Below are 21,019 nucleotides of genomic sequence, written 5' to 3'. Positions count from 1 at the left end.
AAGCTGCACAGCCAAACTAAGAGCAGAAAACAAATAATAAAACGGGGAACTTGTTATTGTTTTGCTGTTACAGTCACTTTGCTGCAATACCACACTGCACAGGAGGTGAACAAAGTGCAGAGTATTCCTCTTAAAGGAGTACTTAAACACGTGCAGAGATCCCAAAACCTTCCTTGAATGAAAACTAAAGGGGAAGCAAATGTGACCTCAGCAACACAATGTCCTATTTTCACTCTTTTGTCTCATTAGTTTATTGTTCAGATCTGCACTTATTCTTCATTTGCATTCTGTGATAGCACTTCATCAGGAAGAACTGCAGCCCAGGGTGGAAATTTACTGCTTAGGAGACCCACAAAGCAGAGGCAGTTACCTAGGTGGGCAGCCAGTGCAGAAAATGAGGCATGAAATCAGGCCAGATTCATATGCTGCTGTAATGTAATTCTTGTATCCAGGAAATGCCATCTTTGCATCAATTTTGGAGGGTGCTCAGAATGAGTAATTTAGACTGGTGTCTGCAGCCACTGGAGGCAATTCCACGGCTCCTTGAGTCCATAAGGAGTACTCCTTATGCCAACACATCAAGAAAATACTGCTTCCTACTACATGACACAGGCTGCCTTAATTAGAGTAATTCATTGAACAAAAAGGTTAATATTCCAACTTCCTAGTAGTGTGAACAAACCGTGTTAACAAAGTGATTTTCTTTTAAAAGGACTTCTGACAATTCTTTGTGCTACGGTAACTGCAGTGAGGTAAATTCCAAAGCATTACCACTGCCTGTTGTTAAACTCAGGGTAAACTCTACAAACATATACGTACTCGATGTATTCCCTTTTGTTCTCATTTGTTACCATGATTTCTGACCCATTTGGCTTCAGGTCGACTTGATACGTCTGTATTTTAAAGAAAGAACAAAATACAACAGGGCATTATTATTTCATAATTATTTCATTATTTATTATTATTATTTATTATTATTTCATTATTATTTCATGCTTCTCATGAAATCCACCACCCCCGAGAGGCATTTTACAAGCAGGACTAGAAAATTATTACACTGCAATAGCTAATGAGACATCAAAATATTTCACGTTTAAAGATGACCTAATTAGGAAGAAATGATTCTATGGTCACTCTTCAGAGTAAATCATTTTGCAACTTCTATTGCAAAACGTCAGGTAAAATTTGGCACAGAAAACACATCCTCCCATCTTCAAAAGGACAGAAAAATGCCCTCTAATTCTTCAAAGTGCTGGGAAAAGATTATTGGCACAGCTGGGGCAGGGAGGGCTGGAGGGCCTTGCCCGCCCCAGGCTGAGCCTGTGATTAAGGTCTGTGAACTTACTAGAAAGAGAGACATCATTCTCTCCTCTTCTGAAGGATGCTTTCCATCCTTTCTATCTTGAAAATACTTTCTTACTCATTTGTGAGCACTAGCAAAATCCTATTCTTATCTATCACATATCAGATTCATCTTGTTTTTCCTTTAATTCAAGAAAGATTCTGGTGATAACTGAAGTATAAGCAAACACAGAAGCTTACAGCAATGCAAATCTTTCCCTCTTAGATACTGAACATCTGTGTGGAAGCAGTACAGTCTCCTAACCAAGTTCCACAAGTTTCAGCAGCACTGTGCTGCCTGAGACAAAACAAGCAGCAAGTGGAGTCTCCATCCCTGGAGGTGTTCAAGAAACATTCAAATGTTGTACTGAGGGACATGGTTTAGTGGGAAGTATTGGTGGTATGGGGAAGGTTGGACTGGATGATTGTGGTGGCCTTTTACAGCCGTGGTGATTCTGTGGTCTTATGACTTCCATGAGTCCCCAGAGTTTTGGCACCAGTAAGTAGGAAGTAAGTGGAAAATGCAGAAGCAGACAAATTATTCATTATCTGCCATGTTTTACAGCTTCTGAATTGTTGAGAAACATCCTGCAAGCATTTACATGCATGAGGCATTCCAGTCTCTACCCATCTAGCTTACTCTGCAGTACAGCAGATCCTACCCTGATATTACTGAGCTTCAGGCTTTTCTGTGATAAAATCTGTCATGCAGTTCTGCCTCTCACGAGCAGTATGATGGAAACAAGATTGTATCAGCTGCTATTGGGATTTATCTGTAGCTCACTGAGTTAGGTAAGCTGAAACAGGATACAGCCAAGAGGACTTAAAATTCCATCATCATTACTGGTTCTCAAGTGTGACCAGAACATTTTTTGTTGTAACAGAAACAATTGTGAATCTTTGCAAAACAAACAACTTCCTTTTGTTGTATCATCTGCCTGCACTATTAAAAGAGTCTTAAAAGGGTATTCTGCTGCTTATAATTCTACCTCTTCTCGTGTTCTTTGAGAACATCTTCAACTGTAGAGCCCCACACAGTCCCAGGCTGAGTCCACTTCTAATGAGGATTCTGTCTTTTATTAGCCTCAAATACTGCCTTTCAGCAAGGCACTGTGTTGCTCATGGGCAAGAATACAATCTCCTTCTTTGGCATCTCAAGACTTAAATAGTTCAGTAAGAAAGTCAAAGTCTGCCTGTATTGATGATTAACATGCAGCAGTCCCAGTTAAGTCCACAACCATGAGATACTGCCCAGTAGTTAATTACTTTTTGGCAATGACCAGTAAGATGGAATTACAGACTTCTGGGTTAGTGTTTACATACCTGTCCAAAGTTTTCCTCATCTATGCAGAACATGAGATCCAGCTCCGTAGGGTCATTCTCCAGGATCCACTTCAAGGAGTTGTAGTATTCACTGTCCTACAGGAGATTAAAATTAAACAAGGTTTGAAAATAAAGACATTGAAGAGATAAAGGCACTTAAATCTAGAACTCCAGGGGGCTGCAGAGAGCTTGGAGTCTGTTTACTGGCACAGCTACTGTAAAGGAGGATATGACTGATCTTTGTGTTTTTCACCTGGTACAATTTCAGATTTGTGTAAGTTCCCTTAGCTGCTTTGTAACTAAGGGTTATTATGCAATAAACTGATTGTACATATATATTTGGTACATGTGTACATGGCAACATGTAGTAATTGGTTAAAGAATACCTCTGTGATGAAGCTGTTGTTTTCAACACAATAGATACACCACTTGATTACACCAATATTTATGTATTATAAAACAACTGATTACATTGTTATTAGTAAAAGTTAACACTTCCTGAAAGGGCTGCATCTTTGTTATGTATTAGCTTCACAATTAAAGACTGATGAAAGAAAGGGAGGGAGAGAAAGAATCACAGAATCATAGAATGGCCTGGGTTGCAAAGGAGCACAGTGCTCATCAGTTCCAACCCCCTGCTGTGTGCAGGTCGCCAACAGCAGCCCAGGCTGCCCAGAGCCACATCCAGCCTGGCCTTGAATGCCTGCAGGGATGGGGCATCCATTGGGGAAAGGTCTCTGTTCTGGGCATGGGTACAAAACAGAGAGAAAGGTGAAGGAGAAATTAATTAATTTATTAATTATACTGATTTCCCGAAAGGAAAAATCCTCAAGTAATTTCTGGAGCTGGTAAGGGTGAAATGTCCTTACCACTGATTCCATGTCTTTCAGCGTTATTGGCTTCCCCAGCATCATCTTGTAAAAAGGTCTGATGAAGAAGCCTAAAACAGAGGGGAAAAGCATTACTTCCACCTTACTCAAGGACAGCCTGCTCTAAAACAGAGCACCACACATTTGCAAAGAAATACCCACAAGAAACCTGAGCTGTAACTGCTCAGGTTAACAGGAGGCTCATTTTTAATTCAGACACAGAAAGTCCTTCTTTTAATCACAATAATTACACCAGTGCAATTAATATCAGTTCAGTGGTAGAGGCACAGAAGATGGAGCGCTGAGCTGAAGGTATTCCACCTGTCCCTCCTCTCTCAAACACAATGCAGTGTTGTAGGCATTACCACTAACTAAAATGCAGACAGTCTGTATCACTGCTTGCTTGGCTATTCTGGGATTCTGAAACCCAGCAAAAAATTTAATTAATTGTTATATCAATGAGAAACAGATTTACAAAACACACATGCTGCACTTGGTACCCATGCAACTGTTCCAGCTTCAGCTGTTTTGCATGGAAAGGCCTGCTACAAATGCAGTGGTCATCCTTTACCATAGAGATTATTTAGAAAGGGAGATTAACAGGAGTGAAGAAGGAAGCAGAGCTTTATGAGAAATGCTTTGGTTGAGCAAGATGCTACAATTTTGACAAAATCTCCATTGAGAGTAGGAATACAATTTCCAAAGGTTCCAGTTCAATACTTTCATTCTAACTTTATTTCCGGATGCACTACACTCTGACACACATTAATTATCAAAGTGATTTATTTAACAGAAGTCCAGCTGCAGTAGCATAGCCACAGTGCAGTAACTCACCATCCAGCAGCTTCCCATGATACACTGCCAGGCCAGCCACTCGTCCAATAAATGTGAAATAAGAAAGGTGATCTTCATTACAAAGACCTGAATTAGGGTTAATCTGAAGCGTGTAGTTGTCCCTTTTTTGAAGAAAGCAAGAAAAAAATCTAAATCATCACATCTTTGAGTAAACAGATATTTAGGCATGTTAATAAACAACGTGAGCTCAGGGCCACTTCTTGTCTATGCTGCATTAATGGTCACAACGATGATCTGACAAAGGCTCCTCATAATCCTCCTGGTTGTGGGGTTAAGTACAATTAATTTTAAATTCACCTTTTCCATCTGTGTGCATGGTGGAAAGTTCAGGGCAATACTGCCTCCAGATTCACTGGTTATAAGCAGGCCTTCCCCAGTATGTTTCTACTGAACTTTACAGCACAGAATCAATCCCCTGTGAATGTTCACAATTTAAAACACTCCTTTCCATGAAAGCGAACTTCACATGAGAACAGAGTTACTTTTGAAGGACCTGCAGCAACCTAAACCACAGAAGTGGAAGTGCTATTGCAAAACACACCACCCAGTAATCTATTAACCCAGGGGCATTCTGAGCTAGCCTGTATTCTTCTAAGCTGAGCTTCCCTCCAAAATCAGAACGTGTTTTTTCCGAGACACAAATGTGAGAAAACTCTCAGTGCACAGCCTTTGTTCATCTACTTTACCACTCATTCAACATTCATAAGAGAAAGGAGTGAGTATGACACTGACTTGAAAACGTAAGAACTGTTGCAGTGAAGAAATCCATCCCTCCTGTGGTTAAGCACACGGTGTGGGATTACAGAGGCAGACACAAAAGGAATGTGCTTGAAGCAGGAGACTTGGCTCTCTCATTAACATAAATGAACCACTGAGGGTTTTAAAATTGGACATGAATGCATTTGAATTCATGCAGGACCGGTGCTGTGCAGCTACTGAAATGTAAACGAGAAGCTGTTTTGTGAGCTAATTACAAAGAAGCAGTACAGTTCTGGAAGGCAGGTGTTTTATGATGCTCTGGGAGGGCACAAATAGTCTTTTGTCTGCATCACTCCACTTGCTACTGCTCGCCCCAGAAACGGCAATTTGTGCTGCTGCCAGTAAGGCAACACGAAACACTGTCCTAATAGTGAGAATGCTTTATGTGACATGAAAGGTCCTCAAGAAGGACAAAAGAAATGAGAGCGCAGCTCTGATTGACAAGAGTGCACAACTGTGTCACGAAGGATGACCTAACTACTGCCAAATGCAACCTCCCTGCTCATGCAAAATCTAATTGCAAATGGAAAGATTTTAATGAACACTTACGTTGCTGAATATTCAAAAAGACCATAATATGGGTTGAACATCTCCTTGGACAAGAGAAAAAACCACTCTCTGGCCACACCTCCGTAGTCAAGTCCTTTTTCTGACTCAAATTCAATCCAGAGCCTGGCCTTCAGTACATCAGGTCTTTTCACAGACATAATTCTTCTGTAGGACTCCTCAAAAATATTATTCCTGTGTAGCTTCATCTCAAATCTGTTTGGTATATCAGCCTGTGTGAAAGGAGAGTACATTTTACTTATCAGTCTGAATACACGATCTTCAGGGAATTACGGACTAGAGGTTAAAAACTAAAGGATGGATTTGACATCTGAGTGTGCCAAGTTTCTCCTTATGCTTGTTTTCCAATACAGGTTGACAGATTACAGTGAACTGGGTATGTTCCAGTCCCAGGGATCAGAGATTTCTATGATACCTGGTAAAACACTGAAAACAACATGAAATGCAACAACAAAAAAGAGAGAACAATATTAGTTTTATTGTGTTGAATTTAAAGGGCATGACAGCTGCAAAGCCAGGCTGGATTTGAGCAATCTGGTTTGGTGGGAGGTGTCCTTGCCTAGCGGGGTTGAAATGAGGTGATCGTAAAGGGTCCTTTCCAACCCAAACTATTCTGTGATTCCATGATAACAAACACGATGCTTCATGTTGCCCTTTCACTTGGATACCTGTAAAGGCCAGAACTGTTCCACTGCACATGAAGCAGAACTGAACAAAATAGAACAGGACTGCCAAAATGCTTGAGAATTTCTGTCTGAAAAACGAGAGCACTAGTAGTCATCAAGATTTAGCCCAGAAACTCAAAAAGGCAGGACAGAACTGGATAAAGCATATGAAAACAGAGGCACAAGACTGGGTGAACTCATGACAGTTACAGGCAGGTACAGTTCTCCTGGCAAGATTGACCCAACAGCAGTGTGTCAAGAGGTTTGCTTTTTCCTGCAGGTGCTTACTGTGTCCATCTGGTCATTGGTCAGAATGCACACGGAAGGAACTACCAGCAAAGAGAGAAAGGCACTGGTGAGCCCCATTGCGTCAGGGCTCGTGCTACAAAGGCTGTCTGCAGCGAATCACCAGCTGACCCCAGGTGTGGGCCAATACCTACTGCTCACTGAAATTAAAGGAGGTATTTTTGCAGAACAGGAACACCAGAAGCTTGTGCCTGACTCAGTAACGCTGTGGGCTCCACTCTACCAGCGTTCTCCAGCTCTGTCCTTCAAATCCACCATTAAAGATGAAGGAGAAATGTCAATCAGTAGTGAGTAGATGACATTTCCTTCCTCTGTCATCACTTTGGGTTTCTGTTCATACCAGAAAATGAGCGTCTTAAAGATACGTAAATGTTTTTGTTCAGAAATCCACCAAATTCAAACTTTTCTTCACTGTCTTCGTTTCTACTCCTTTGAGGAGTATGGCAACCAAGAATCACTGGTAAATGTGCTACAGCAAGAAACACTCCTCTGTATCTACCCTGAGGACAACTCACTTGTTCTCCCCAGACTAACAGACCCCAGCACAAAGCAGCACGCTTATACTCACGGGTTTCTTCAACTTCTTCCTGAAATAGTCATACTTCTGTTTGAACTCCCTAGAATACGGAACCGCCTATAGAGAGAATTGTAAATACACATTATTCTAGGTATTGTTTGTTGTGCTACTTTATACTTAAACAAATAAGATGTAAATTTGAAGACACGCTATCTAGATATGTAACTCATTGAGTCATTAAAAAAAACACATGCATGAAGTACAGAACACTGAACCTTCTCAGTGTGTAAGCTGAGTTAAGATGTACCAAAATTTTTACCCACATTTTCTGTTTATCTACTTAGCCTCTTTTCTTTCTTATTTTAGGAACAGAAAAGAGCAAAAACTATTTTTAACATGGAGAAAAATGACTGGAATGCAATATTGTCATCTGTGTGTTTCATTAGGAAACAATAATATGTCATGTGGTATTTTTATGACTTCTAAGAATGAGTGCTGCTATCAAAAGCTATGGATTTACACAGTTGGAAGTGCTAAGGATTAAAAGGTGTTGCACAAAGACAAAATACAAAGAATTTTGAGAATGCTCCTTAGAACAAGTTGTGAGGCTCCAGGTAGAGCTGTGAAATGAATCATAAGGTGCAGGATGCAGCATATACCCACACAGCACTGCATGTCCACGGCCCTCAGTGAGTGAACCCCATTCTCATAGAGGAAGTGATAAAACTACTATTGCTCGGCTAGTACAAAACTCCCAAGATCTTCTGATCAAAGAATGAGAGCAGGTGCCCCTCACGCACAGCTCTGTACCAAAATACACGACTCGAACACAGTGCAGCGCCTAGCACAGAAAGTTTCTGATTGCAGGATGAGAACAGAATAAAATGAGAACCAACGACCTTCTGCACATCTCAGCATGAAACCCCACTCAGAGTATTCAGCCCTGCAGTTTCAGAGCGGATGGAGCTTTGCACAGAAACAGCACAGCAATACAGACATTAAAAACAGTCACATAAAGCAGTTTCTATCCTGCTAAAGAAAGAGCCCTCTTCTCCTTTTGCTGAAGCAGACGTATTCTGAGATTCACTGTGACAAACCAATCAAGAATGTTTCCTAGACAGTCAAAGTCATATGGTGTTGGCTTCTGGAAGAAAACATGCTGTAATGCATGAAAAATGCCATACCTCGGTAGCCATCAGTAGGAAAGACTACAAGAACCACCAGCTTTGAACCTACTGCCTGAGCTGGGAATGATGTGCATTGCACACCAGTGACAAACAATGCAGTGATTCCTCATGAACCCCACTCTGCTTTGGACCACTGGCAGCAGGCTGGAAAAGTCTCCAGTGCACTGCAGTGTATGTGAAACAAAATAGGGTTACTGAGTGTCACCAGTTCTGGGGCACCTCACCAGGAGGGCACAGGACAGCAGTTCCCCTGCCCTTGGAGGCTCACAAAATGCTCATCTGAGTCTCCCTCAGGACAAAGCAAGCCAAGGTTGGTCCTGCCTCCTGCTCTACTCACCAAGCTGCCCAGAGAAGTGTGGGTACCCCATCCCTGGCGGCCATGGATGGGCCCTGGGCACCCTGAGCTGGTGGGAGCACCCAGCCCATGGCAGGGGTTGGAACTGGATGGGCTTTAAAGACCCTTCCAATCCAACCAGGCATCGATTCTGTCATGTGGAATACAAGCATGACCTGTTGCTTATTTACAACTGCTGCCTACACCAAAGCTACATGAGTCACAGCACTTCACGCCAAAAGAACCACAGCAGTACTTACAGGACCAGTAATTGCTGGGTTCTGCAGTCTGGGGTCTTCCCACTGGGTAATTTTATTATCTGTAAATAACAAAATAAATTATATTATTACTACTTTGCTACCGCGCTGCAAATGTACGTGTTTGTTGTTTTTTTTTTCCCTACACATGTTTTTCCTACCACCACTTCCACAGCTCAGTATTTCAGGGTTGGAAAATAATGCATTCACCCATCTCCATCAAAATCCCATCACACTGTTTGGTCAAAAAGACTTGTTCAAAAATGCAGAAATTATACAGCATAATTCAGTGTAATTACACTGCTTTTATTTCAACACCGGTAGTAGTAAACATGTTCTACTTGAACATGATCTTGGATTCAACTCATATTAAAAATACAGATTTCATGGCTGAGGGGAAAGAAACCCAAACACTTTGTCCAATGGTAGATGAAGTTTACTTATTCAAAATTCTGCATAAAGAGGGCCAAAGTTTAGGAATTTTAAAGCAGTCTGAATTAAATTTGGAAGTGAAGGGATAGCATCTCTTCGGAAAAAAAGAAGACATTGATTTTAATGAGAAATTTATAACATCATTAAGTACACAGTATGGCATAAGGAATCATTCAGTTTAGACAAAGTCTATTTTGGCAGTAAGGTAACAGAATTCAGTTCTTTTCAGCTACAGCTTTCAAGAGCACCAGCAGCATTGCATGGTCATACAGTGAGGTTATACAGGACCACGGTGAAACTCTCTCTGCCTCCAGACAGCTGCTCCTCACAAGATTCTGAACACAACAGAATCACGACAGAATGATGATGTTGCAACAAGACAATGCTCCAAAAACCAAACTAAATGCCACCTCCAACGGCAAGGCTTGAGTCGTATTTCCTGCACTGCAAGGGTAATAATAATACATCTCTTAGGTACACACTTTGATTTATAAACTGCATATTAAAGGAATAGTCAGGATTTCAGGTTTTGTAACTCTTGGTTTGAGAATAAAAACACTAAGCTTGAAGAAAATTGCTTTTAAGGATACTACAGGTAAAAGCAAAGAGCCAAGTCCACTTGTTTTATAGTAGCACAGGCACTTTCCATGTTTCTATAGTCAGAAAAGACCCCTAAGTTTTGAGCACCCCAAGTTATTTTTAAAATGGACTGGATTTTGTAAGCTGCCTCTCATTGAAAGTTACTAAAGAAAATTCAAAACCATCACAGGGCACACTCCAGCAAATTTGGCCTAGCAGTTAATTTCACATTAAATTACTGTCTTATTTTCCTTCACACTTTATGGCCATTATGGAGGAAGGCTGTCAGAACAACAGCTCTGGGAGCCACACATTCTGCACAGCTTGCTGCCTGCCAGCAGGCTGGCTCCTGGGCTGGCCTTTTCATACGGCTGCTTCTTGGTCAGTAGCATCACCTTCTGCAACATTTACTGCTCTTATACCAATTCGTTTTTTACACCTACTTGAAAGTGACAAGCACAATGATGGTGGTAAATTTCTATGACATCAAAGGCAGAGCTGGGAATTACTTTAGAGATTCTGTCCATCCTCTCTTACTGCTCTAGGATATGTTTAAGAGCACGAGGCGTCACTGATCAGTCACTGCCTAAGCTGTTTTTCAGAATATTACAGCAATAGGGACTTCATATTACTTTCCTATGACTTCAATGCCCTTACAGTGAGAAGAGCCCAACTCGACCCACCGGAGCTGGAACTGTAGCACAAGACTCCCTGTATTACTGTACTGTCCACAGTAGATGTCGATATCAAATTAACTCCTTTTGCAGCACGTTTTAAAAGAGCTCTCCTGGTTCTTCACACAAACACAATACTCTCTCTCTTTCCTCACAGATCAGGCCTTTGGGCTTTGAAGGATTTCCTCTGTTCCTTTGGTTCCACTATTCCCTTGAGGCTTGGGACCCTGCGCTTCATTGTCACAGATGTTACCATTGCTAATCAGCTTAGGAAGATTACCTCTGCTCTTATTTAAGATGCTCCTGCTGATGCACTGCAGGATAAATTAACTCACACTCAGCTGATGTTTTTCATGTCTCTTTCAAAATAAATTCTGCTAACTCTTCCTATTCTGAGTTGTACCTTGCAATTATAATAAATCACATTCACACTGCACCTACACCTCATCACCATCATTCTGGTTCCTAATCCTGTTCCAGTGAGCTCGTCTTGCTTCTCCTATGTTGCTGTTTTCTACTAATACATTGTGCACATTCTCTCTAATTCATTCCTCAGCATGCTGAAGAACAGGGAACCCATTTAACACATCCATTCCTCCTTCAGTGAACCACTGGTAACTATGCTGAATTTGGTTGCAAAGCCTTTGTGTTGTTCTTCATGATACCTACTAAGATGTAGAACACATTTTCCTACATGGCTCCTAAGAAATCAGAACAGCTTACAACTAAAATCTGAAAAGAATCATATTTTCAGACCACTACGTTAAAGTAGCACCTAAATTATCTTTTTTGTGCTTTACTGTTCTTAGTTTGTGACATGCTTCATAACAGCTTGTGCTGCTCCACAGTGGTCCTTTCTGTGCTGGCTGCAGTGTATTTTATTACAGTCTTTCTCAGGGATGAGAAAAACATGAAACAAAACTGGGCAACAGTATGAAATAATCATGCCTATTACCAATTCAAAAACATACCTGGGGAGCCAGGACATTAATAGCAGCATAAATGTTGTAAGTTATCTGATTCAGCTGTATTCTAGTAATGAAACGGAGTACATTTGTTGCATCTTAACTAAGCCAGTTTATCATAGTGCTGTACTCTCAAGACTTGCATGCTTCCAGAGCAAGCCCAGCTGGTTGCAGCCACGGCTGACTTCAGCATATGTTCTCAAGTTACTCGTGAAACAATTAAGAGCCACAAGGCTCTGCCACAAAGCTGACATTACGGCCAAAAGCCACTGCACTTCCTTACAGACTGTGGATGCCCCGTCCATCCCTGGAGGTGTTCAAGGCCAGGTTGGATGGGGCCCTGGGCAGCCTGGGCTGCTATGAAATGTGGAGGTTGGTGGCCCTGCGTGTGGCAGGGGGTTGGAGCTTCGTGATCCTTGAGGTCCCTTCCAACCAGGGCCATTCTGTGGTTCTATGATACTGTGGGAAGAAATGCTACAATGGTTGTTAGAGTCAAATAAACTGATAAACTGCTGTTTGCAGTCATTTGCAAAGCACTGAGCACAACTTCATCACAAAGTCTGCTGTAATGCCCCTGGCATCACCTCTAATTCTGAAGTCCCCTGGTAGTACAATGGTGCCAACAATGAGATTCAAGGGCAATCTGATAGAAGCAAATAGTGTTGTCCAAAAAAACCCCACCAAAACAGGGCCTAACACCCAAACAAACAACACTCATAAATTCTGCAAAAATGCTAAAGAAGCTCGGATTGGGAACAAAGAGAGGCTTCAGGTGAAAATACACCTGTTTTTATAAAAGCATCAAACTATTTGAGGGAACATATAACATCGGCACTCCATTTTTAGAGACTGAATAACTTAATCAAAGCGAGGGAGGGCCAGCAAATATACAGGTATCTTAAACACTGAAGTTTTATTCTTTGACCTTTCTGTGGCATAACTTGCCAGATTTATTTCCAGACATCTACTGGTAGGAGCAATTAAAAATTAAGGAAGACATACAGAAAACAGCAACGCTGATGTTTGAAAGGGCTAATCTCTTTCTTTGTGAGTGTGCTACTTCTGGTTTTTATTTAAAATTATGTAACTCATTTAGAGGCAAAGATGGTTTAATAATGATTCAGTAACACAAAACTGTAGGTATGCTAGGATTTAATGCTACTGAAGGAGAAATCCTATGCTAGGATTTAATGCTACTGAAGGAGAAATCCTATGCTAGGATTTAATGCTACTGAAGTTCTGTCAAATACACAGAATTGCTGGAGGTTTTAGTTGAGTTTCGTGGTGCAAACAGACACTCTTCCAACTGTTCTGAGTTACTAGCTCTGTGAAGATTATCCTGTCAGTAGAAATGCCCCATTAGAAAGCCCAGTTCAAATCTTAAAAAAAAAAAAAAAGCTTTTTTGTGCTGCTTTGTTTTTAATTGACAAGAACTAACGCAGTTTTTCTGAGGGGCTGCAGTAAGACAAATCTATGCTGAAGCATCACCTACAATGGAATTTCTCTAACAGAAGAACTGAATAGATATCAGTTGGGTATAGTCAGAATAGATATCAGGCTGGGTGCCATATAACATGCTATAAATATGAAATAAGCTCAGAATCAATGCTGCCACAAGACCTCAGATGAGAAGAGAGAGAGTATTATCAGTGTTAATTTACTTGCTGCCTATATGTGGAGCTGTGGCCATCTTACTTTCTATTCCTAATGTACATTTTAATTTATTAAAGTGCAAATAAGCCATGGGATCATCAACAACAACAACAAAGAGTCCAAAATATCAACAAGAACAAAAGAAACCACAAAGAAAAAATGTTAATGCTTCACAAGTCAGAGAGGGACAAAGCTTGATGAGCCAACTATAAGCAAGCTTTTGGTGAATGTACAGTACCGTAGGAGGGCACTAAGTCTCTGGTATCAATGTCTCCACATATCAACACCTGGCTTCCTAAATGAAGAGTAAAATTACAAAGCTTTCACTTCGATATTTATTACCTCCCTTTGTCTAATTGCTGCAGTACCTGAGTGCTTACTTACTATGATCTATATAAAATGTTCTTCCATCCAAATGTATCCTTTCTTCCCAACCAGGCTGGAAATGGAAAACAAAAAAAACAGAGAAAATAAGTGAAATACTACCATTCTCACACAGCACGAAGCAATACATTATCCATGCCAGCTTAAATTGTCTGAAAGATGCCTGTCAAGTAGAAACAGGTGTGCTATGCCAAGGCCAATAATCTGGCATGATTCAAAGCATTCTCTGTTTATGCAAATGATTATATCCAATATAGTAAGTATTTTTTTAAGGCTCTGAAGTGGAAGTTTCTTGCATTGGGGTTCACATCCATTTCCTACAGTGAGGAAACAACCACAAAGAATAGGCTGCCCACCATTTTTCAGTTCTGAGAGCTTCTCCTTTCACTTCTGAGACACCTGTGGGTTATTTACTGTAAATATTGAGAGTGAGACAAGGATGGCTCACCTAGTGTTCAATTCTTGCCTTTCTCTCCATTCCCTTTTCTCAATTTTAGTAATGAAAGGAGAATACATGGCACACTGCTGGTTGATGCAATGCTGTCTGATCTAGTATTCACTGCACCTACAAGCTGTATGCCAGCTTCAGCCCTCTACGCGACACAGAATAGAAATTATTTCACTTCCACCTTTTCAAAATTACTTGTCTTCAACTCTGCAACCATCACACTGGGAAGAGACTTAATCAGTGACTGCAGTAATTGGATAAAGATAATGGCTTTTAAACTGAAGAGCACAGAATTAAATCAGATGTGAGGGGAAAACTCTCCAGAGTGCTTGAGGCCACGGATGGACCCTGGGCACCTGAGCTGGGGGGAAGCCAGCCCACAGCAAAGGTTGGGCAGCTGTGAGGTCCCTTCCAATGCAACCGTTCCATGGTTCCAGCCTCAGTCAAAAATGGCTTGTTTAAGCCTGTTACTAACTAAACAGTACCAATAATACATGTCAGGCTGCCTCCATTTTGCCTCTTTTTTACCTCTTGGAATTAACAGGCTAAGTTACTCCTGTTCAGTGCCTCCCATCAAGCAAACTTGTCCTTGGAGAAAAACTACAAATATCAGTTATTTCCATAGCTGCTCTCCTAAATGCTCCATTACTGCTGTATTTTAAACCAGAAAATTCATTGTAATGAATAGGTTCAAGTGAATATAGCTCTTAATCTGATCAGAATTTTGAGATATGAGCCCTGACAAGTTGCCTAGCTTGACTTAAAAACAAGGCATAACTTTTTGCTAACCAAGACCTGAAGAGGGAGACGTCTGGATGTTTCAGAGGAGGATGCCTGTGCCCCTCACTGCTTTTGTCACCTGCTGCCCATAAGAAGTGCTCCCTCTAGTCTGCTGGCAGAGCAGTTCTCAGTTAACTGCAACCCAGCTCAGTGCAAATCAGTACGACCAAAGACTCACTATTCAATCTGTTCAAAACCTAGATAACTTAATGTGCCACATCTGGTACAACAGGACAGCCACCCATCCTAAAGGCAAAACTGTCTGCAGACATCATGTCTGCAATACCTGCTGAGACTGCTGGTGACAACTAATGGCTTACTGTCACTGCAGCTTCCAGTGCTGCAAATACAGTTCCAGTGGCAATTTTTCAAAAGCATGTTTAGTGTATGTAAGGCAATTAACATAACACTATTAAGGTCTGCAGCTTAGAAAAAGTGTCAGCTTTCACAGGTTATCCTCTGACATAAAGATACAGCTCCTGAAAAACAAAGCAAAGCTCTGTACTCGACGTGCAAATCACTATTATGCACTGGTTACCAATATGACAAAGTCTTTGAGGCTAATACAATCATTTCCTCTGCAGAATATGGAAGTTTCATTCAAAAATCAGAATTGATTTAGATTTCTGAACACCAGTATATACTGGTAACAGAAACAAAGTTCACTTTGAGCAATGTGCTTCTTTTTTTTTTTTTCCTACAGCAGTTAATTATCAGCTAGTTAACCATTAATTGTCTAAAATCACATGTCCAGAGATAAAAACAAGGTGAGTTTCTTCAAAGCTCAAAGCTTCAGATAAACAAAGAAATGTTTAATAACTGCAGAAATACTACGGGCTGGCTGCACAGCCTGACTCATTCCCTGATAAGAGTTGTTTTGGTGTTAGAAACATTGCTTTAGGATCACCATAAAAGTGATGAGAGCAAACAGTAAGCACATGCATACAATACAAGACTGCAACAGCAGATCAGTTCTTACAAGGTAGCAGGTATACACCCAAAGACATTGTCACTTACAGGAAGGGGGCCCAAATCATTGGGGTTCAAAGAAGCTTTTGTTCTCAAATGCACTGGAAATTTCAGCCGTGGATCTTCCTGTAACAGATACATGCAACCATAAATGCAGCATCTGCATAAAAAGTCATACACAGCAGCTGCAACAGCCACCTTCCTACATCAAAATTATCGTTTAAGTTTTGCGTTCCTGAGAATAAAATGCAAAACCCAAACATATAAATTAAACATGTCATGTTTAGCCTTGCCACGTACTTAATTAAAATTAATAAATTGTGATGATTTTTTAGATGTTAAGAGGTAGGGTGGGTAAGACTTTATTAAGGGTGTTCTTTCCAGAGGCCTGCTCTTAGCAGAGCATGCATTCCTAAGTGCCATTTAGAGTCATCCATACAGTTTTGTCTCTCAAAACCTCAAAAGAAATAAGCCATTCTCTCATGAAAAGGTTGGAAAATGATGTAAATGAGCCTCTTACATTTTTATTAACCCCAGATATCACATGAATGAACAAAAGATGTAAAAAGAGGCAAGTAAAATAGGTCACAGAAGATCAATTTGGAGTCACAGTGATTGAGATCTCCACGCATAACCTACCCACACGCATCTGGGAACATGATTAAGAGCCACCATTTGAAATATTTCCTTTAAAACAGTTGCTGCTGGGAATTTGAATAACATCTATAAAATTTAAGTTCCACTCGTATTTAAATGGTGACATGAAATGCTGAGTCAGCTTTGACATTTTTTCCTACTTTAATTTTTCCCCCACTTGCTGACTGAAAATGTAGAATTATTGGAAAACAGATCCTCATGACACAAAACAAATAATAAGATGGACTCTGCTCCAAAGATGAACATACATTATTTAAACAGGAACCTAATCCAAGAATTACAGGCAATTACAGGCAGAATTACCTCAAACTGAACACCACGCCAAATCTCCATCACACTGTATGCCAGCAAAACCCAAATTTGAGGAATTTAAAAGGCAATACCTGTATGCAATGGTTTGCCAAGTATAAAAAGCTCAAGCACAAAGTGCTACTGTATGGTAGATACGTGATACATAAATCCACCAAAAACGACTTCCAGTGGTTATGTACAAATAAGTTTCCTTTCTCTGGGTGTAGCAGTGGCACCACTACAGCCACTGCATCAGATCTGCTGTTTCAGATGGTGGCTATGGTACACCACTGCATGGAGGAGTCAGTCTCACTGTGTTCAGCTTTATGAAACTCCACATGACAAATCCCTTGATCGGAACTTGCATCTCAAACACAAGACCAATTTCAAAGCGAAACAGAGGGTCTACAGCCCGGAAAACAGAGCAGCAAAGACAAAGCCATTTGAGGTTCATGATGTAGAATTCCCCTTACCCAGGTAGTAGTTTTAGTATTGTGATCGATGAAGAAGGGCCTGCCGTTGGGTGCTATCCGCATTTCCCAGCCAGGAGGGAGGAAGCTCTGCGCAACTTTGTGCTGTGGTTTGGGAGAGTTGTAGGGAGAAGGCTGCGGAGACTGCGGGTTGGAAAGGGTGTCCTTCACAGCTCTGCGCACCGGGGAGTCCTTCATGCCCTGTGGTGTGGAAGGTACAAGGATTTGCCACTTCATAAAGGGAACTGGACACAATGTGATATCACGGCAAGAAGGTTTTCATTCCAGCTGCAATTTACGCTACTATTAAGCACTATCACTGATTTCCTAGAATGCAGGGAAGTTATCAGTAATTAGCTAGTCCTCGTCACTCATTAAGATTTTCACTTTGAAGGGCAGAGACTTTTATCATATCCCTATGCGATGATAATGTCCGCTTTGATTACATATTTTACTAAAGCTGATCTGTACATGTCAACATTTTGTTTTAAAAAGGAAAAGATACAAGCAATGCTTTGCACTCTGTGGTGCAATAGATGCTAGTTCAAATAGGAGAGTATGCTAAGGGTGAAGTGACATTATCACAGAATCATAGAATAGCCTGGGTTGAAAAGGACCACAAGGATCATCTTGTTTCAACCCTCTGCCACAGGCAGGGTTGCCAATTATCAGACCAGGCTGCCCTGAGCCACATCCAGCCTTGCACTTCTTAATAGATGTCTCAACTACAATTTCAGAAAGAACATTTAAACATGGCTTTAAAACAAGTAAGTGTAGGTTTAGACTTCTTATATCAGCTTGAAATTACAGGTTTTCAACAATTTGTCCAGCAGAAAAAGTGGGAAAGGACAAAAAAGGTGCTGCACTTTCCATTTGAAGATGAAGATTTTCGTAACTTTCTCTCCTCAATGCAGCCATGTTTAATTGATTTGTGAGATCTAATCATCCAAGAAAAACACAAATAATCTTTGACTGCACGTGCCAGACAGACTATTCATTCACATCATTCAATGACCAAAGTTAAGCGACGCTACTGTATGATGTGAAGATTCAGGTGGAAAAATGTTAGAAGAAAACAGCAATATGTCGAAAATAACACTAAGAATGTTGTAACAACAGCAATGCTGTGCTGCATAACTGAAAGGGAGTGAAAAACTTATAAAGGTAACCAAGAGAGAAGTCAGATACAAGTGGTCTGTGCTGCTAACAGTGCTTCTCACCTCGAGTGGAGCAGACAAGGTGACCGTGGGTGAACTGAGGCTGCGGGGCCGTCTGATCTGCGGCTCACTCAGATGGTTGTTGCTGTTTGCTGCTGACCCAACCATGCCATCTTCTGCAAGCTGTTTTAGATGCAAAACCAAGTTAGCCAGTCATCAAGACTGCAGTTCATCCAAAGTCAAAGCAATTGAAAACGATGCCAGCATTTAGGATCGTTATTATGACTACTACCGTCAAGCACATTATTTAATTTTAATTCCATAGCAAAGACACAAAACATCTGGAATTATTAATTAAGCAAAAGAACTTTCAAACTCAAACCTACTTTTGTCTTTAGTTGTGTTTGGTACCTCTCTGCAAATGCCCTCCCTTGTAGCATCAACTTAATCTGTAACTACTGAAGTTAAGAGAAGCATAAAAACAAAAATCCCAACTGCATTTTTTTATGATTATCCTGAACTGTTGCGACCACGCTTATTTTTTTTTTTTAAAATTTGGAGTTCTAAACAGCTGCTTCCACTGGAATTATACTCAGTGTGACGCCATCTAAATGCACGCAGTCTAAACAGAGCAATGTAACACATCTCCATACCTGCATGATGGGCCGTGTCCAGGTTGTGGTGCGATTGTTGTGATTCACATAGTAAGTACGGCCCTTTGCATCCTTTCTTTCCTCCCAGCCTGAAGGTAAGCCCGGCGTGGTGTGGACATAGGCCACTGAAGGCTGCTCAACAAGAAATTACCATATTGTTATTTTTTAATTAGCTTAAGAAACTTAACACCTGTTCTTTGAAAAGAACTTGTTGATGCTCATAATTCTAAGAACTATCAAACATACAGAAAATGTGGTCTGAGAAATCATCTAATACAAGCTCTTCTTCAAACCCCTCTGAGTCAAATGATAGTTTATCATAATAATCTTTCTATTCACTCTTGCATGGATTCAGGTCTCCTGTTCCAAAACTAGCTAAGCTTACATGCCCTCAAACTTTTAAATTGGCGTGTTACATATAATGACAAAAAGAAACCTTGCATTGTAATGATTTTCCCTTTTGATTTTTCCCTTTACATTGGTGTGGATAAATAAGAAAAGGAAGTGATCACGCTTTCCAGTCAAGATCTCTCTTGTTCTGACCTCATCTCATCTAGTTCTGACCTCATCTCTACCACGGGATCTTGACTCAATTGCAGCAAACTGCTGAGGGCTTAAAAACTGAAGTCCAAACATCTTCTTAGTCACAAACAATTGCATTTAGGGTTAGGTGTCCTGAAGTAGAGGATACACACTAAAATTGAGCCCAAACTTTAGAATGAAAAGATACCGTTTTTCTAATTAAAAAGTTGCACAACAGAGACATTGCTGAAAAGAAAACATAAAGACAGTGAGGACAATGGCACCAATTATCATTAGACAAATCATGTCACTATTCAACACAATAGTTACGCTACAAGAGACATTGTCTTCTGAGGTTTCTATGGGCAGCAAAATATTCAGTGATTTATAAAGTAGACATTTGTTTCTGGGACATACAGTTAAAAAATACAGTGTACATGAGTAGCAATGCCTTTGGAGGGCAAAAAGCCTAGGAAAAAAATTCTAATACTGAACCTGTCTGCACCTGAAGGCACATTTCAGGAGGGAGGATGCCCAGGAAGTCAGATAACAATTCCAAATCATTATTCACGTGTTTAAGCTCTGTCACTCTCTAGTTTGGGACTCTTTTTCTCTGTAGACATCACTTGCTTGTACTGCTTCTGCATTCAGCAGGACAGCATTCTTGCTCTCGAATGCATGCTCTCTAATGAAGCAGATTCTGCTAACGTCTCATCAAGGACAAGGCAGGTGCAAGGTGCTATTCAGCATCTGCACCTTGCTATTTAGATCAAAATGCATTTATGCACTTGGTTCAATCAATAGATCAATCACATTAAAATATACAGTCACATTTTATGTATCAGGGTTCTATAATGCTAGAGATCGCTCTGCTTCTTCAACATAGCTGCCTTCATGGCAGAAGAATGGTGAAATCCAAAAGACCTCATCACGTGCTGGAATAAAGAGGTGTTCGAGCTCCACTGTTCTATCAACTTCTGCATGCTTTCCTTCTTCATCAGTTTCACTGATCCCTCTTTTGAAGCCTGAGTTTAACCACTCCAGACTCAGCCATTTGTCTTTGCCCAGCACAGTGATGATAGACCATAATTTACAGTGAGTAATGATGACTGCTGTGGGATTTTGAGTGTTTTGCCCACACCTGAAAGGCAGCTTCTGTTTCAGAGCTACTTCATATGCAAAGAACCTAAGTGCAGGCAGAAGTTCAGCAATACAGGCAAATTACTATAGCAAAGATATATTACTGAATTTATCTTTTCTCCTGCTGTAGAGGACCTGCTTTAGCACAGGGGCTGGGCTCGATGACCTCTAAATGTCTCTTCCAACCCCTAAAACTCTGATTCTGTGAAGATTCAGTCCCACAGAGGATTAACACACAGACATCTCTGAGCTCTTAAATTCTCAC

General features: G+C 40.7%; 1 protein-coding gene across 8 annotated transcripts in view; it reads right to left on the bottom strand.

Moving 5' to 3' along the window:
• The window catches only part of NEDD4L (NEDD4 like E3 ubiquitin protein ligase), a 138,044-nt gene that overhangs the window by 5,503 nt on the left and 111,522 nt on the right, over positions 1-21,019 (bottom strand). For 4 of the 8 annotated variants that reach the window (XM_048931575.1, XM_048931577.1, XM_048931569.1 and 1 more), the window contains 13 exons: positions 19,093-19,224; positions 18,503-18,622; positions 17,286-17,483; positions 15,913-15,990; positions 13,668-13,722; positions 13,522-13,578; positions 8,984-9,042; positions 7,254-7,319; positions 5,697-5,926; positions 4,368-4,489; positions 3,534-3,604; positions 2,665-2,760; positions 820-893 (listed from right to left, as the gene is read on the bottom strand). In XM_048931575.1, the coding sequence (XP_048787532.1) occupies positions 820-893; positions 2,665-2,760; positions 3,534-3,604; positions 4,368-4,489; positions 5,697-5,926; positions 7,254-7,319; positions 8,984-9,042; positions 13,522-13,578; positions 13,668-13,722; positions 15,913-15,990; positions 17,286-17,483; positions 18,503-18,622; positions 19,093-19,224 (1,358 nt within the window). The remainder of the gene's footprint in view (positions 1-819; positions 894-2,664; positions 2,761-3,533; positions 3,605-4,367; positions 4,490-5,696; positions 5,927-7,253; positions 7,320-8,983; positions 9,043-13,521; positions 13,579-13,667; positions 13,723-15,912; positions 15,991-17,285; positions 17,484-18,502; positions 18,623-19,092; positions 19,225-21,019) is intronic. The other 4 variants (XM_048931574.1, XM_048931576.1, XM_048931570.1 and 1 more) reach the window with 1 other exon arrangement.

This window comes from Lagopus muta, chromosome Z (genome assembly GCF_023343835.1).
Source record: "Lagopus muta isolate bLagMut1 chromosome Z, bLagMut1 primary, whole genome shotgun sequence".
Lineage (NCBI taxonomy): Eukaryota > Metazoa > Chordata > Aves > Galliformes > Phasianidae > Lagopus > Lagopus muta.
The sequence above is the reverse complement of the archived record's forward strand: the minus strand, read 5'-3'. Positions and strand labels throughout refer to the sequence as shown.